Source organism: Cololabis saira, chromosome 19 (assembly GCF_033807715.1).
Source record: "Cololabis saira isolate AMF1-May2022 chromosome 19, fColSai1.1, whole genome shotgun sequence".
NCBI lineage: Eukaryota > Metazoa > Chordata > Actinopteri > Beloniformes > Belonidae > Cololabis > Cololabis saira.
Genome location: NC_084605.1, coordinates 20044789 through 20061599, shown reverse-complemented (window position 1 = coordinate 20061599; position 16811 = coordinate 20044789). Strand labels below are relative to the sequence as shown.

The 16811-nt window shown below is 41.3% G+C and overlaps 1 protein-coding gene across 4 annotated transcripts in view; it reads left to right on the top strand.

Moving 5' to 3' along the window:
* Positions 1-16811, top strand: part of LOC133419875 (myosin-16) — an 83064-nt gene that overhangs the window by 33220 nt on the left and 33033 nt on the right. For all 4 annotated transcript variants that reach the window (XM_061709353.1, XM_061709354.1, XM_061709352.1 and 1 more), the window contains 3 exons: positions 935-1021; positions 2574-2698; positions 5762-5852. In XM_061709353.1, the coding sequence (XP_061565337.1) occupies positions 935-1021; positions 2574-2698; positions 5762-5852 (303 nt within the window). The remainder of the gene's footprint in view (positions 1-934; positions 1022-2573; positions 2699-5761; positions 5853-16811) is intronic.

The following is a 16811-nucleotide window of genomic DNA, read 5'->3' as shown; positions in this document are numbered from 1 at the left end:
TCACTTGTTTTGTGTAGTGGCGTAGTGGGTTAAGCAGCGGCTCATATACTGAGGCTACAAATTTTGGAGGAATAAAATCAAGGAAAGTTGACAGTGAAACTCACGGAAATGATCAATAGTTAAAGATAGAGCTTTTCCAGAAACATATTTTAAGTAAATTAAAGAGGTTTGGGCTAAACAGTTGGATATCCTTAAGAAAATAGCATAAAGATTGAAATCTGGATAAATGGATAAAGGTCATATGGTCTGATGAATCCAGGTTTCTACACCTCAAAAAACTAGGTCTTTCAAGGTCCACTGCTTTCCTGCATGGGCATGTTGCTGGGTGACGATGTCAGGACTCATCCGGCGGTTTATGCATAAGATGGTTTTTACCTATTTATTTGGCAACAAAGAGTCCAATATTACCTCTCCATTCATTGCCCTGAACTCCTTCGGAGAGCTCATAGAATAAACATGGCTTCAGGAAAATAAAACCATATGTCCTGCAGACCCGACAAACAGGGCACTCGTGATAAATGCTCTCCCCACCAGAGACACAGCACCCTCTCATTTTAAAATAACAGATGCTTAGAAAACTGAAGGAGTCGTAACCCTTGGCAACCTCATCGCCCTCCTGGGCAGCTGTAAGAGGCCCTGTTGGTTAATTTCTCCCAGATGCCTTCACCGGCAGTAGCAGCCCGCTTTATTGTTTGACAGCTTAGCATCGGGGCTTTTTTATCCTCCCAACACTTGTTAGGTGATGGATTTTACGTGGAGTTCATGAAACAGCCTGCTCCATTGGTTTAAACTGTAGATGACCTCTGGCATTTTCTTTGCAAACGATCTACTACTATCTTTTGAAGGCTTGACTGCTGCAGAGAGATGTGAAACCATGTGACAGAAGATCAGACTTTGAGTTCGAGCTCAGACGTACTGCTTTTTCCTCTCACAGCAGGCCATCGAGGACCTCCAAGCAGAGGAGGAGAAAGTGAACCTGCTGGCCAAAGAGAAAACCAAGCTGCAGCTGCAAGCTGAAGATGTGAGTGCACGTTCTTCAAATCACAGTAAACTGGTGTCAAACAACACAGAAAATGTTAGCTGAATGTCAGCATGTTCAGGGAAGCTTTAGAAACTACCTTGTTTCCTCTGGAGTGAAATCATATGCATAATTAGTACAAATGTCAGCTTGTGAAGAAAAAAACCTTTTTTTTCATCAGGAAAAAATTAATATCACAATATTTTTCTTATGCTTAAAATTGATTGTCTGGTACAATTTTTATTTTTATTTTTTTCGCAAATTGAAATTCATCATAATGTCCAACCCTAATCATTAAACCCTGATGAGGCGATTGAAGTTAATTATAAATAAAAATTATATTAATTAGGATGATATAATAACAGTTTCCGGTTTCCTCCCATAGTCCAAAAACAGGCATGCTAGGTTAATGGGTGATTCTAAATTGCCCGTAGGTGTGAGTGTGAGTGTGTCTGGTTGTTTAGGGTGAACCCCTGCCTCTCGCCTGAAAATAGCTGGGATAAGCTCCAGCAGACCCCCGTGACCCTGCAAAGGATAAAGCGGGTATAGATAATGGATGGATGGATGGATATAATAACAGTCTCCTGTTCTAAATGAATGGAGTAATGTCTGGGTAACTCTTGATGTTAAGGAACTCATATTTATTTACGTTTTTTTTCATCATTTATTGACTGCAATGTTTTTTCTTTTGATAAAACCGGTCTCTGTTATCTCAATGAGAACAACTTTTTTGTATAAATAAATAAACAAATAAGTAGTACTGTAAAGTAGGGGTGGGCAAAAAATATCGATATGGCAATATATTGCGATACATTGCCGGCCGATTCAATATCGATACTCAAATTAATCTGAATATTTGAATTTGAATCATGTTTCAGATGGGTTGTAAATCCAGTATGACTTTATTGTATACATGGGCTTAAATGATATTGTTAATGTTAATTTCATATTATGTAAATAATATGAAAAACATTTACAATATGAAAATGTGTTGTAACTTTAGCTTTTTATAGTTACAATAAAATTGATAATTTGAATTACAATGTTTGTCCCATGAATTATCATATATAATATAATAATCTATAATCTGATGCACGTGCAACTCGGATTTTAAGATGCATAATGGCTTTTGCAGTTTTCAGCAAACTATGTATAACATCGCAATATATCGCAAAATTTGGATATCACAATATTGTATCGTGACTCAATTGTGATGTGTAACGTATCGGGAGGTCTTTGGCAATACATACCCCTACCGTAAACTAAAAACAAGGCCAGTACAGGATCAGCCAGCGGGGGCTTCGTGCATTCACAGTTAATTTACAGGACGGGGGGGGTGAACATCGCATGGCTGCTTTGCAGTTTTAGTCCACAGAATCCAATCCATTATAATCCAGTTAATTCCAGTTCAACCAAGTTCAGGTTTGTGTTTTTTTTTTTTTTTACTTTTCCATCTTCTAATCAACTAAACAACATAACCAACTGCAGTTGGCAGAAAAAGAAAAGGACTTCATGTACATGACCTGGTCTCATCTGTAACTTTACTTGTGCTCAGTTGGAGTACGAGTTGGAGCGTCTGGAGAAGAGCAGCAGGAAGCTGGACGGTGGTGGCAGATCGGTTCACGGAGGTTCTGGAGAGATGGAGAAGATGAGGAGTGGTCTGGAAGACCTCATCAAAAGGTCAGTCAGAACAACTCATACGGAGGATTTTTAGTTTAATCACTCAAACTGACATCAGTAAGTGAACTGAAAATACCTCGTCAATCCATTCATGGAGATTGTATTTTTACAGTGTAGTTTTTTGAGGAAAAGTAAAGTAAGCATGAATTAACTGGGGTGTCAAGTTTGAAGACCTGGCCAGAACTGAGGCAACGGTGCAATAAGTCCAGTCGACTCAACGAACCATCAGATCAACATCTGAGGGGCAAAGGTGCTCCCTCACAGAGAAAGTCTGTTATGCAGAAGCAGATAGGTGTTGGACCTTGGAAGATGTTCCTGCAGCCATGCCTTCATGAAACTATTTGCTAGTATTCCCACTTTGTCCTCGTCACTGCACCAAACTTGTCCATTTTATTTGTCAGTTATCCTTCATGAACCATGATGATTGAGAGAGGAGATGGTTCATGGTTCTCTGTTTTGCATCTGCACTTCACTCTCAACATCTTCTCATCAACCTGCCTGCATTTGGATCTTCTTCAGACCATTGCTTGGTCTTCAGAAAGCTCAGTCGGCTCCATTTTATGATGACAACTTCCACTTTTGTCATCATAAGAGTGTTTAAAAGGGTCAGGAGTACAAGCAGCACACCTTTCAGGCAATTATAGGAAAGAGTTTAAAAACCAGTGTCAAAAAGAGGCTCAACTAAAACAAAACTTCAGTAGATCCCAAGAAGATGCAAACTGGTCCTGTCTGGGCCAGATATAAGTGGTCTAAAGGGGCATGAGCTAAGATGTGAGAATATTAACTGTAGCATCCCCGACTGATGACGGTTGACTCTTTAACTGATGGTTCACAGATGTTTTTATTCCTTCAATCTAAAAGCACTGCAAACACACCGTAAGAGCTATGAAGGAATAAAATAAAACAAAGTTACTCTCACTATATACATACAAGTTTCATCCAACTCAAATACAGGCCGACACAGCAGCTCACTGGGTCGGCAAAACCGTTAATCACAATAAATGACAGTAACAGACAACCAAACTTAATATATACATTAATATTGTATAAAATTTACAAAGAAAACAAACCTTGTGCCCCTTATCAGCCAGGTGCTTTTTGTGTCGGTTAGGCACACTTTAGCACTACCGACACTAATACCAGTCTTGCAGAAAATGTTTCTACAGCCGTTAAACTTTACCGTTAAATACCGGAGCGCTGAAGTTCTCGGCGAGACGCCTTCAAAATAAAAGCACTAAATATTCGTCTTAATATATAACAAAAATAAAAGCCTGGCTCAAAACAACGCCAATAAGCAAAACAAACACAAAAACATATTTACAGAAATAATCATATTAAAGGTCCATTTTATGATGACAACTTCCACTTTTGTCATCATAAGAGTGTTTAAAAAGGGTCAGGAATACAAGCAGCACACCTTTCAGGCAATTATAGAAAAGAGTTTAAAAACCAGTGTCAAAAAGAGGCTCAACTAAAACAAAACTTCAGTAAAAGATCCCAAGAAGATGCAAACTGGTCCTGTCTGGGCCAGATATAAGTGGTCTAAAGGGGCATGAGCTAAGATGTGAGAATATTAACCACCCCATCTGATATCCAGGTAGATCCCACTCAGAGTCCACATGAGCAGACACTGGTAGGACCACCATGGACAGACCCATGTGGGGCGCATTTTCAGCGCACTTTTACCTCATATGGGGTCGACGTATAAAGGCTGGGTGGGTGTCGGTTACCAACCAAGGAGGTTTTACATAAGAGCTAATAGAGATCGCTGTTTTGACAACCACATTTGCTGGTGTAATTATTGTTCTTAATCCAGCCTCCTGATGCTGCGGTCGTGGTTACAGGCTGTCAGTCATATGTTGCAATATTTTTCTTGGGTTTTCCCACATTAAATTAAAAACATAAAGTGACAGCAGGTCTCTGGTAGATCTATGGCCCTCCAGTGAACTAGAAGTTACTGTCATCATACTGTACCTTTTATCTGCAGGGAAGAGAGTTAATGAACTGTTGGGCCCTCAGTTTGAAGTTCATGGCCCGAGGTAGCAGCGTTTGGACTCAGACTTCAGAGAGTACATGTTTCATAGTTTAGGCATTCATTTCAGTGTCGGCAGATGCAGTTGATCGCTGCACCTCGCAACTACACTCAACTTAGATACATCTGTCAGGACACGCAGGCATACATCCCAAACCTGTCACTTTGTGTATGTTATGGAGTTGAAACCCATCATGTTTGGCACTAATGTTGTTTTCAGAGACTCTTTATTAGGACTGTCAGTCTCGGTTTGCTTCCAGTTCAGTGAACCTTTATTAGAAGGATGCGCTAATTCTAGAAACATGTCAAATTATGTGTATATTACTTGATCCCTGTCTTCCCGGCAGATTGTTTGGGACTTTCCTATTAAGTGAAGTCTTCAGGGTTCCTCAAAGATTTTCAGCTGAGCTTCAGTCCAGACTGCGACAGATGCTGGGATTTGTAACATTTGTGACAGACAGGAGATCAGTCTGTCCGTTAACATTCTCAAAACATTTCATCTCGGGGAATCACCATGTGTTTGGTTTATTCATCGTCCCTCAGTTCTGACCAGAATGGCCCCGCTGCTGTGAACCATAGCATAACACTACCACCACCGTGCTTCAGCATAGTGCTCCCAGAAAGCATTAGATGGTTTTATTTTGAGTATTTTGTCCACAAGCTCCCCAAAATACTTTTTTTTGAGAGGCTGCCAGACGATGGGTTGTAGACCATCATCTAGGGCAAAAATTATGTTGTAACTTTTACAAGCAAGGATCAGTGAATTTGACTTCAACGGTTTAACAGCCTGAAATTACCGAACAGTAAGTCGAAGAATTGACGAAGCTTTCTGGACAGAACGTGAAACATCTTCAAGAATCAAGAGAAAGAAAACCTTTTGGATCTAAACCTTTGAGGATTACTGTGACCTGGATGACAGTCTACACCATCATAGTACATAACGGGTCCTTTTTCCAGATTTATGGAGCCACGTGTATGTCTGGTTTTGTTTTACAAATATCCTTTTTTTATGAGTCTCGTTCTCGTTGAAGGAAGGACTTGGAGATCAGCAACACCAGCACCAAGCTGGAAGCAGAGGAGGCCCTCAACATTGGACTGCAGAAGAGGACCAAGGAGCTACAGGTCAGGCCCCGCTGTTTGTATGATGTATTTTGTATCTTAAAGCAACAATCTTTAGCAATAAAAAGTTTGACCACATGGGGCCATAAAATTCATGTGGCAGCGTAACGCCCTCGAGTGTGAATGGGACACAATGGTGTTGAGATGTGCCGGTCCTTCCCCACTCACTGCTATAGCATTGCTAAGCTCTTGTCAATGCCCCATGTGATCAGAGGTGGTATTGCTGCACAGAGTTACTTCAAAAGGTCATCAAAAGAATGAATTCCACACAAACCTTCAAATAAAGGGTTTTCTGTGTATCAGCTGGTCCGTTTGAAGTATTGCAGCCGTGGTGTTTACATTTTTTTCAGGGCACTGATTGAAATACTTGGAAATGTACAATTTCAACCCTAGAGTGTTATTGGGGGCTACTACCAGGGTATTTTTCTTTTTTTTTTATTCTTGATGCAAATCAAGGTCAAAGAAGTTACCATATATGGTTCCTTGCCCATCGCGAGTAACATTGTATCTAACACTGAAGTTACCATGTATGGTTACTTGCCCATTGTGGGTGAAATTGTACCCATAAATTGGATATGTATAAAAATACAAAAAACACATACAACATAATATTTATGATACCTTATTTTTTAAAACTTCTCAATATTTTACTGTCTCTTCATAGAGATATTAGAGCTTTTCTCCATAAATGGTAAAACTTAACTTATAGGGCTTCTTTTTTTCTCCATCCATATATTTCGTCCAATCAGTCCAATCACCTCCTGACCCTCTCTCTCCACCAGCAGCAGGCAGGTTGACCATGCCATTGACCATGCCACAGAACAAGAAGTGAAGAATAGCATTAGAATTAATGGTGGTACTGATATTATGCTATACAATCTGTGGCAACATCCAATATTGTCTTACCTTATAATGCGCTATTTGTGAAAACGAAAACACCCAAAGTATGACTACTGTAGATGCACTGGGCATATGTCTACAAAAGGACACTGTCACTTGAACTAGTTTGACCATAAGGGAGTGTATTTGTAAAACAAATACACAAAGTATTGCTTACTAGAGTATCTGGCATATGTCTATAAAAGGTTCAGTCACTTGCACTAGTTTTACCACACAGGGGCGTATGATCATATATAGGATCACCTTTATTCAGGCTAACTATTTCATTGATTTCACTAATTCTGCACAAACAACACTTATCTCATCAGTTAGCCCCATCTTTCAAACACATGCTGTGTGAGTGTCATCAACTTAGCATGGTTAGTTTCAGCTTTCTGAACTTTTGTGTGGAAGAAGGTAGGAGCAAAAATGTGAATTTTCCCCTTCTTGAAAATTAATTAAGTTCCCGCTTCTCCAGGGCACTGCTGATTGGTCAGATGCCATGATGACACTGTCTGTGACAAAGCATGATCTGTGCTGATTGGCAGGATTAACTCACATGACTTCAAGACCTCACTGAAAAGTGTGGGGAAAGTACTTTTTCATGTCCACAGAAATTACTGTATATGGTTACTCGCCCTATAAAGGGTTAATTTTTCTTCATTTCTTCATGTACGATGTTTGTATGCGTCATAGTTTGTAAAACGATATGTCCCACCAGCGCACCAGTCGCGAGTTTCTTTGGCTGATAGAAGGGATGGATGATGGATGAAGGACGCTTCCTCAAAGTAGACAAATATAACCTCAAACAACCTGAATCTGGTATTTGAATGAATGAAAAAATGAATCCATGGAATCTGCCAGCGTTATCAGAGACGCCACTTGCCAACTGGCATACCAGGCAAATGCTTGGGGCCCCAAGCCAGAAGGGGGGCCCCCCTCTGACCGACTTTGAGGACAAAACACCGAGAGGACTTGGTATCCTCTGCTACCCTTGATCATATTCAGTATATTTAGAGATTTCCTCTTTATGAAACATGACGCACATTCAATTCAATTCAATTCAATTTTATTTATATAGCGTCTAATACAACAGAGTTGTCTCTAGACGCTTTACAGAGACCCATACCCAGAACATGACCCCCGAGCAGTTATTACATAAACAATGGCAGGTAAAAACTCCCCTAGTGGGAGAAAAACCTTAAGCCAAACAGTGGCAAGGAAAAACTCCCCTTTAGGAGGGAAGAAACCTTGAGCAGGACCAGGCTCATCAGGGGGGACCCTCCTGCCGAGGGCCAGACTGGTGGGTCAGGGACGGCAACAGCACAGCAGGCAGGTGGAAGCAGCAACGGGATGACCGGGGGTGGGGACCGCAGGCCAGCACACAGCTCCCGAAGCTCCGGCCCAATCAGCAAGTCCCAGGTTGGGGTGCAGGGTCAGGAAAAGACTTGTGCTCCGTAATGCAAGCTACAAGCCACCCACGGCCACCTGCAGGACAAAAGAGAGAAAAGGGAGGAGAAGGGGGGGCCAGCAACGGGATGACCAGGGGTGGGGACCGCAGGCCAGCACGCAGCTCCCGAAGCTCCGGCCCAATCATCAAGTCCCAGGTTGGGGTGCAGGGTCGGGGAAAGGTTGAGAAGGGGCAGGGCCAGGGAGAGGAGTCTTGAGGGACGAACATTCTCCCCCGCCCAAAAGGGGCCGTTACCCTGCCCCCCTCACTCCCACACTGCAGGTTCCGGTGTCCGGCAAAGGATGCTGCAACATGGACAAAAGGGAGGAGAAGGGGGGGCCAGCACAAGAAACCACAGGAGCGACTCTGACACACTAAAGTTTACACTACCTAGAGATTTACCAACACCAGCTAGAGGTTTACTAAACACTAACTATAGGCTTTACTAAACAGAAATGTTTTAAGTTTAGTTTTAAAGGTGGAGGTGGTGTCAGCCCCCTTAACCCAGATTGGAAGTTGGTTCCATAGTAGTGGCGCCTGATAGCAGAACGCCCGCCCTCCAAATCTACATTTAGATACTCTAGGAACTACGAGTAAACCTGCACTCTGAGAACGGAGAGCTCTGACAGGAACATAAGGCACTATCAGGTCTTGCAAATAATGCGGAGCTAAGCCGTTTTGGGCTTTATACGCAAGTAATAAAATTTTAAATTGGATTCTGAATTTTACGGGTAACCAATGGAGCGACGCTAACACTGGAGAGACGTGGTCTCTCCTGCTAATTCCTGTCAGTACTCGTGCTGCTGCATTTTGGATCAGCTGGAGCCTATTCAGCAAATTACTTGGACATCCTGCTAACAACACATTACAGTAATCTAGTCTAGAAGATACAAACGCATGAACTAGTTTTTCTGCATCACTCTGTGAGAGGATTTTCCTAATCTTTGCAATATTACGGAGATGGAAAAAGGCTATTTTACAAACCTGATTGACATATGGTTTAAACGACAAATCCTGATCGAAAATAACACCAAGATTTCTCACAGTTGCACTGGAAGCCATCGCAACACCATCTAATCCCTTCCTAAGATGCTCTGGACCAAGAATGATAACCTCTGTTTTATCTGAATTTAGAAGCAGGAAATTTCTGGACATCCAGTCCTTGATGTCCCTAAGACATGCCTGAAGTTTAACTAACGGTTCTGTTTCATCCGGCTTCATAGACAAATAGAGCTGCGTATCATCAGCATAACAATGAAATTGTATGCCGTGATTCTGGATTATACTTCCCAACGGCTGCATGTATAAACTGAACAAGATTGGCCCTAGCACTGAACCCTGCGGAACACCATAACAGACCCTTGACTGTTCTGAAGAAACCTCATGTACATGAACAAACTGGAACCTGTCAGATAGGTATGATTTAAACCAACATAGAGCTGTCCCTTTAATCCCAACAACATGCTCTAACCTGTGCAGTAAAATGCCATGATCTATAGTGTCAAAAGCAGCACTGAGGTCCAGTAGAACCAGTATGGACACTAATCCCTTATCTGAGGCCATAAGGAGGTCATTCGTGACTCGAACAAGTGCTGTCTCTGTGCTATGATGCATTCTGAACCCTGACTGAAAGACTTCAAACAGATCATTTCTATACAAATAGTCACATAACTGGCTTGAAACTGCCTTTTCCAGAATTTTAGACACAAATGGAAGGTTGGAAATTGGTCTATAATTAGCTAAGGTGTCTGGGTCAAGAGAAGGTTTTTTAAGTAAAGGTTTAATTACTGCGACTTTGAAAACCTGTGGTACATATCCTAAACTTAGGGATAAGTTAATTTGGTCCAGTATTGTCGTACCAATAAGAGAAAAAATATGTTTGAATAGTCGAGTCGGGATGGGGTCTAACATACATGTGGTTGACTTAGCTCTATTAACGAGTGAAGTCAGCTCAGGGAGGTCTATAGGATCAAAACAGTCTAGAGACAAGTCAGAGCCTAGGGAAGTCGCTAAAGCTGAAGAAACACCTACAACCGGCTGGTTGATTTCTTCTCTAATTCTCGCGATTTTACTGTTGAAGAAGCCCATAAAGTCCTCACTACTGAGAGCTGCAGGAATGCACGGCTCAACAGAGTTGTGACTCTTTGTCAGCCTGGCTACAGTGCTGAACAGAAAACGTGGGTTACTTTTGTTATCCTCTATCAACGTTGAATAATAAGCTGTTCTGGCTTTGCGAATGGCTTTTTTATATACTATTAGAATATCTTTCCATTCACGATGAGAGTCTACAGACCTACAAGAGTACCACTTCCTTTCCATTTTACGCACGTTTTGTTTCAACATGCGGATATCTGAATTATACCAGGGAGTTAAGCTCCTGTGGCTAGAAACCCTCCTTTTCAAAGGAGCAACTTCATCTAAAGCTGAATGCAACAAATCAGCAGTGTTACTAGCAAGGAAATCAACATCTGCAGAGGTAGAACCCAGGTCACTGGCCTCGACTACATCACTATTTCGCACTGTCGTAAGATAAGCAATGGCCTCCCTAAATTTAACAATAACTTCATCAGACAAACATCTGCTAAAATAATACCTCCTATTTTGCACTTCAACATCAACAAAATTAAATTCAAACGTTATTAAGTAATGGTCGGATAAAAGGGAGTTTACAGGTGACACCAACAGACCATCAGTTTCAACACCGTAGGTGAGAACGAGATCGAGAGTATGATTAAAACAGTGCGTCGGTTTATCCACTTTTTGTGAGATACCCATTGATTCTAGAAGAGAATCGAAGGCTAATTTAAGATTATCGCTTTCAACATCCATATGAATGTTAAAATCACCCACTATGATGAATTTATCTGTGCTGATCAATAATCCAGAAAGGAAATCTGAAAATTCAGACAAAAACTCCAGATACGCACCAGCAGGGGGCCGGTACACTACCACTAACACAACTGGCTTCTCTGATTTCCGGCTCGGAAATTTCAGACCAAGCATGAGGCTTTCAAATGTATTATAGTTGCACTTAGGTTCAATTTTTGTTTCGAGACCGGAGTTATAAATTGCTGCGACTCCTCCGCCTCGGCCCGTGCTTCTAGGAATGTGATGATTAAAGTAGCCGGGCGGAGTTGATTCATTCAAACTAACATACTCTTCCTCCTGTAACCATGTTTCTGTTAAGCAGAAAATATCACTCCTGCTCTCTGTAATTATATCATTTACTAACAGAGACTTAGAGCTTAATGATCGTATATTTAGTAGTCCGCATCTAATTTTTAGGTCTGTAATTGGTACCAAATGTACATTGGTTTTAATTTTTACAAGGTTATCTTGGTTAACGCCTCTATAACGCTGCACCTGGTGAACTTTTGGAGGGCGGGGAACTGCAACCACTTCTATTTTGCTAGGCACCTCTAACTGACTAAGCCTCGCCTCCAGCCCTGTTAAACTACAGCTCTGCATCCTGGCCTGGACCCTGCATTGTCAGGGGGAGTGTCTAATAACATTGGCCAGATTTCTAGACATAAGAGCTGCACCATCCCGGGTGGGATGAATGCCGTCCCTTCTAATCAGACCGGGCTTTCCCCAGAATGTCTCCCAGTTGTCAATAAAGTCCACGTCGTTTTCTGAACACCACTGAGACAACCAGCGGCGGAGCGAGAGCATGCGACTAAACATGTCATCGCTGGTCAGATTGGGGAGGGGGCCAGAAAAACCTACAGAATCCGACATGGTCTTGGCGAAGTTACACACCGAGACAATATTCATTCTGGTTACTTCCGACTGGCGAAGACGGGAGTCATTAGCTCCGACATTGATGATAACTTTACCATATTTACGATTACCCTTTGCCAGTAGCTTCAAATTTGCTTCTATGTCGCCCGCTCTGGCCCCCGGGATACACCTAACTAAGGTCTCTGGAGTCGGCTTCACATGTCTCACAATAGAGTCTCCAATCACCAGGGTCTGTTTCTCAACAGATGTGTCGCTGAGTGGGGAAAAACGGTTAGACACATGAAGCGGGTGGTGTTCCGTGAGCCCTTTAAGACTACCCTTCCTCCGAACCGTCACCCAGCTGCCCTGCCTGGCCGGCTGCTCGGGAGCTGCAGGGGAGCGGTTACGCTCAGCTGCTACGGGCCGGTCCGCCGCTAGCTTAGCCTGGTTAGCTGAGGAGGCTCTCGGACTATGGTTTAGTTGGCCAAACCGGACCTCTAACTGACTGAGCCTCGCCTCCAGCCCTGCAAATAAGCTACACTTTAAGCACTTACCGTCTTCACTAAAGGAGGCAGAGGAATAACTAAACATTTCACACACTGAGCAGGAAAGAGGTGAAGCGGTGGGAGCCGGAGCGGCCATGCTAAGATGCTAACGGAGGCTAACGGACAGAAAATGTATCGGTGATTGGTGACAGTGAAAGTTACGGAAGAGAAAATGAGCGAGTGTTGAAATAAAGACAGTAATGTACCAGATATAGTGCTATTTTACCAGAAAACAGTCTAAGTTTTAGATAAAAAGTCGGGGGAGATCTGAGCCTGCAAACGCCGCACATCAGCTCTCTTATGACCTGACCAAATCTTGACCCATCTCATTGATTGGACTCCAGGCGTTCAATCTGCAGACTCCAATTAGCTTTGGTTGAAGTCATTAGTTTACGGGTTACTAGCTTTCTTTCAAAACTGTGAACGTTTAATGGTTCTGTTCAGAAAGAAAGAACACCAATATCCTAACATCTGTGTCGATGCCAACAAGATAGATAGATGGATACTTTATTAATCCCGAAGGAAATTTAGGATGCAGGAAACACTGCAGTTCATTGACTGACGACTGTGGGACGGGCTCCAAAAGTGAGACGGTAAAATGAACATATTTACAGTCTGGTTTTAAAAAAAACAACAGGTTTCGGTCTTTGTAGCTACATTTCAAATGAGAAGTAATTTTGGCAGCAACACTTGAAATTAGGATGTTTGGACAGATTTGATCAGAATGAATGGGAAGTAGCATCATAGGTTAGCATAAGCTAAGTCAGCCAAGCTTAAATGTGTAACTGTGACTGACAGAAGGTGGGCGTGTCTCCGCCGGCTTCCCAAACCTTTTCGTTCGTTTGCACCGCGGTGCCGAGGACGAAAGAGGTGTCAAAAAGCAAACCTCAGAAAACCTGTAGGTAGGGTTGCCACCTTTCAGAAATAGAAATAAGGGACGCCCTGATTTCAGCAGCGCAGGAGCCAAAAAAAAGCCCCTAAACTTCTAAACTGAATAAAAATGTGTTTATTTTATATGAAAAAACTAAATGCTTTGATTTAAATTTTAAAGTGCTTTAATAGCATTGAACTTGCATGACTGTACAGACAGACAACCATACTAGCAACTGAAATATCCTCCTATGCTACGTATGTCCACATCAGCCCAGATGTATAATATACATACAGGTGAAGAATATGGTGTAAAAGTTAATTTATTTCAATAATTCAACTAGAATATGGTGTAAAAGTTAATTTATTTCAATAATTCAACTAGAATATGGTGTAAAGGTTAATTTATTTCAATAATTCAACTAGAATATGGTGTAAAAGGTTAATTTATTTCAATAATTCAACCAGAATATGGTGTAAAAGTAAATTTATTTCAATAATTCAAATAGAATATGGTGTAAAAGTTATTTATTTCAATAATTCAACTAGAATTTGGTGTAAAGGTTAATTTATTTCAATAATTCAACTAGAATATGGTGTAAAAGTTAATGAAAATACGGTACAAATCGCGTCCCGTATTAGTTCAATACGGGACGCAACATTTTTTTCTCAAATAAAGGACAATTCCGTATTTTACGGGACGGGTGGCAACCCTACCTGTAGGTGACCTCACGGAGGGTTCGTCTGGTTCTTCTTCTACAGTCTAACTCAAGAGAATATAATTTAGTCTTATCATCTTGACAACACGTGTTTGTCTGTTATTGGGGATTAGATGAAGACCATATCACGTTTTATGGCAACTTCATGAAGAAAAGCAGTAAATTCCACCGGGGTTCACATACTTTTTCTTTTCCACCGCACGGGATGTTTTCCTCCAAATAAACTGAGCAGCAGCTCGCGGCGCGGCGGAGGGATGCATTCCTGCCTTTCAACAGAGCTGCTGTGCTCTGCTCTGTGATTGGAGGAGCCGGCTCACAGCTCCACGACGGTCAGGAGACGAACGCCACCGACATCCCCACCGATAACCATCTCTAGTTCCCCTCCGATGGCACTAATGAGCACCAGTCCCCGCTCTCTTGAGATGTTCTTCAGCTGCAGAGTTCTTAGAGGCATGGTATACATTACTGACACTCTTTCATTGCTTTTGAAGATAACAAATATAATCAATATCCAGGACTGCAGAGTCGTTTTACGGAGGACTGAATGTCATTTACAACCTTTCACTTTGCAGACCAGAAACAGATGTTGGAGTTTTTCTTTTTTCCTCTTTTTTCTTTTTGTGTGTGAAAGGGACTTAAGTTACTGTTTTTATCCAAACCTGTAAACAGTTTATTATATTTTATCTCCTGCATGGTGTGTTTTGGTGTGAAAAGAAGGATATTTGAGTCATTTGTAAATAAAACAATCTAGATGTGGTTAAAGTGCAGACTTTTAGCTTCCATTTTAGACGTTTAACTAAACTATTGATTTTACCATTTAGAAATCATTTCAGGCCCAAAACAAAGTAAATATAAGGTTTAATACTTGGAAGAAGGTCTTTTGTCGTCACTCATGGGCGTCAAGCGGCTGCTCGTTCGTGGAGCTTCCTGTCTTCGGTTTTGTGCTTATTGGGTTGAGATCAGCGGACTAACTTGACCGTTGAAGAATATTTCACTTCTTGGCCTTCAACCAGTCTGTAGTCGCTTTCACAGGACGTTTAGGGGTCACTCTGCCTTTGTTGACTGACACCAGCCTTCCAGTGGGACAAGAGATGGAAATTCCATGTTAGTGTCCATTAACGCATGTTGTCCCGATTTGAAAACTAAATTGATCATCCATTAATTCATTATCCATCTGCACCGTGAAGCTCCGCTCTCTCAGTTTTGCAGCATTTGGATGCAGAAACTTCCTCTGAACACACATCTGGCAGCTGTTTCGGTACGAACACTTCTGTCAACGCTCACATCATCAGTAAATACCGCCCACAGCCATCCGTACCCACCACCTCCACCATTTCTGACTCGTGGTGGCATTTTTTCATTTCATTTAATTTATTTATTTATTCAAACAGGTTAAAACAAAAACAAAATAATCAGAATGCATAAAATGTATATACCCAAAAAAACAAAGAACAACAAAGAAAACCATAAGCAAAACAAAGCAAATTAAAGAGACAAATCTATATGTAAATAAATATTTCCTGTTTTAAAGGGTGTAGGATGAAGTTTCAAAAAACTTTTCTAGTCCTACCCCTTCTAATGTTCAGTTTTTACCATTTCTTCATTTCACACAACTTCAAAAAGAAAAGCATAAAAGAAAAGAAAAAGTGGTTCAGCTGAGCAAGGCACTTTGGTCACTGGTTGTCAGTTCATGTGTCCATTTCCATTTTGTATCCATTAAGAGTAGTGTTTTTAAAGATTTGTTTAAACTTACTTAGTGATTTGCATGATTTCATTTCATCTTTACAGTTATTCCACAATTTGACTCCCTTCACTGATACACAATGGGTTTTGATGTTTGTTCGTACATGTTGTTTTTTAAAATTACATATTCCCCTGAGATTATGTTTATTTTCTTTTATTTGAAACAACTTCTGGATGTCTTGTGGCAACTGATGATGATTTGCTTTGTGCATGATTTGTAAAGTTTTGAAGTCGACCAGATCCTTGAATTTGAGTGTTCTCAGTTTGATGAAGAGTGGGTTTGTTGATTCTCTAAAGGCCGCATTATTTACAATTCTTATTGCTCTTTTTTGAAGTTTGAATATTGTATCCGTGTTTGTTTTATATGTGTTCCCCCATACTTCCACACAGTAGCTCATATATGGAAGTATGAAGGAGCAGTACAAGGTGTATAGTGATGATTGATTAAGAAGGTGTTTGACTTTGTATAATATTGATTTGGATCTAGTTTGGATCGCGAGTGGTTCTACATACAGTACAAGTCTACCTTGATTTCCAGTTTGGTGGTTTTCTTTGGTCCTCCGGGGTTTTTGGTCTCACTGAAATCACCAGTTTTTGGTTTCTATTGGCCACATCTAAGGTTTTTGCTCTCTCATAGATTGAAGTTGTTTTTTTTTCTTTCACCATAATGATGCCTCCTTCACCTGCATTAAGATCTCCTTGGAAACAAAACCATAAAATCTCAGTCATCATCCAAATAAATCCAGGTCCTTGTATCTCTGCAGCCACGACAAAATCCTCCAAGTCTTGTTTTTCCTTCCTGAATGTATATCGTCCCTTTTGCCATAAGATGTCCTCTAACTCTCGCCGTGGTTTCCTGAAAGCCACGTTGACTGGCAAACTCTTCTTCTTCGTCTCTTTAGTCTGAGGTGAGAGCAGATATTCCCAGGTCTGAACCGCCCTCCTCATTACGCCTCATTACGTGATGTACAGCAGTTCTCGGGTTCACACTGACACGTAAATACCAATAATACTAAATAAAGAGTTTTAGAAAAAC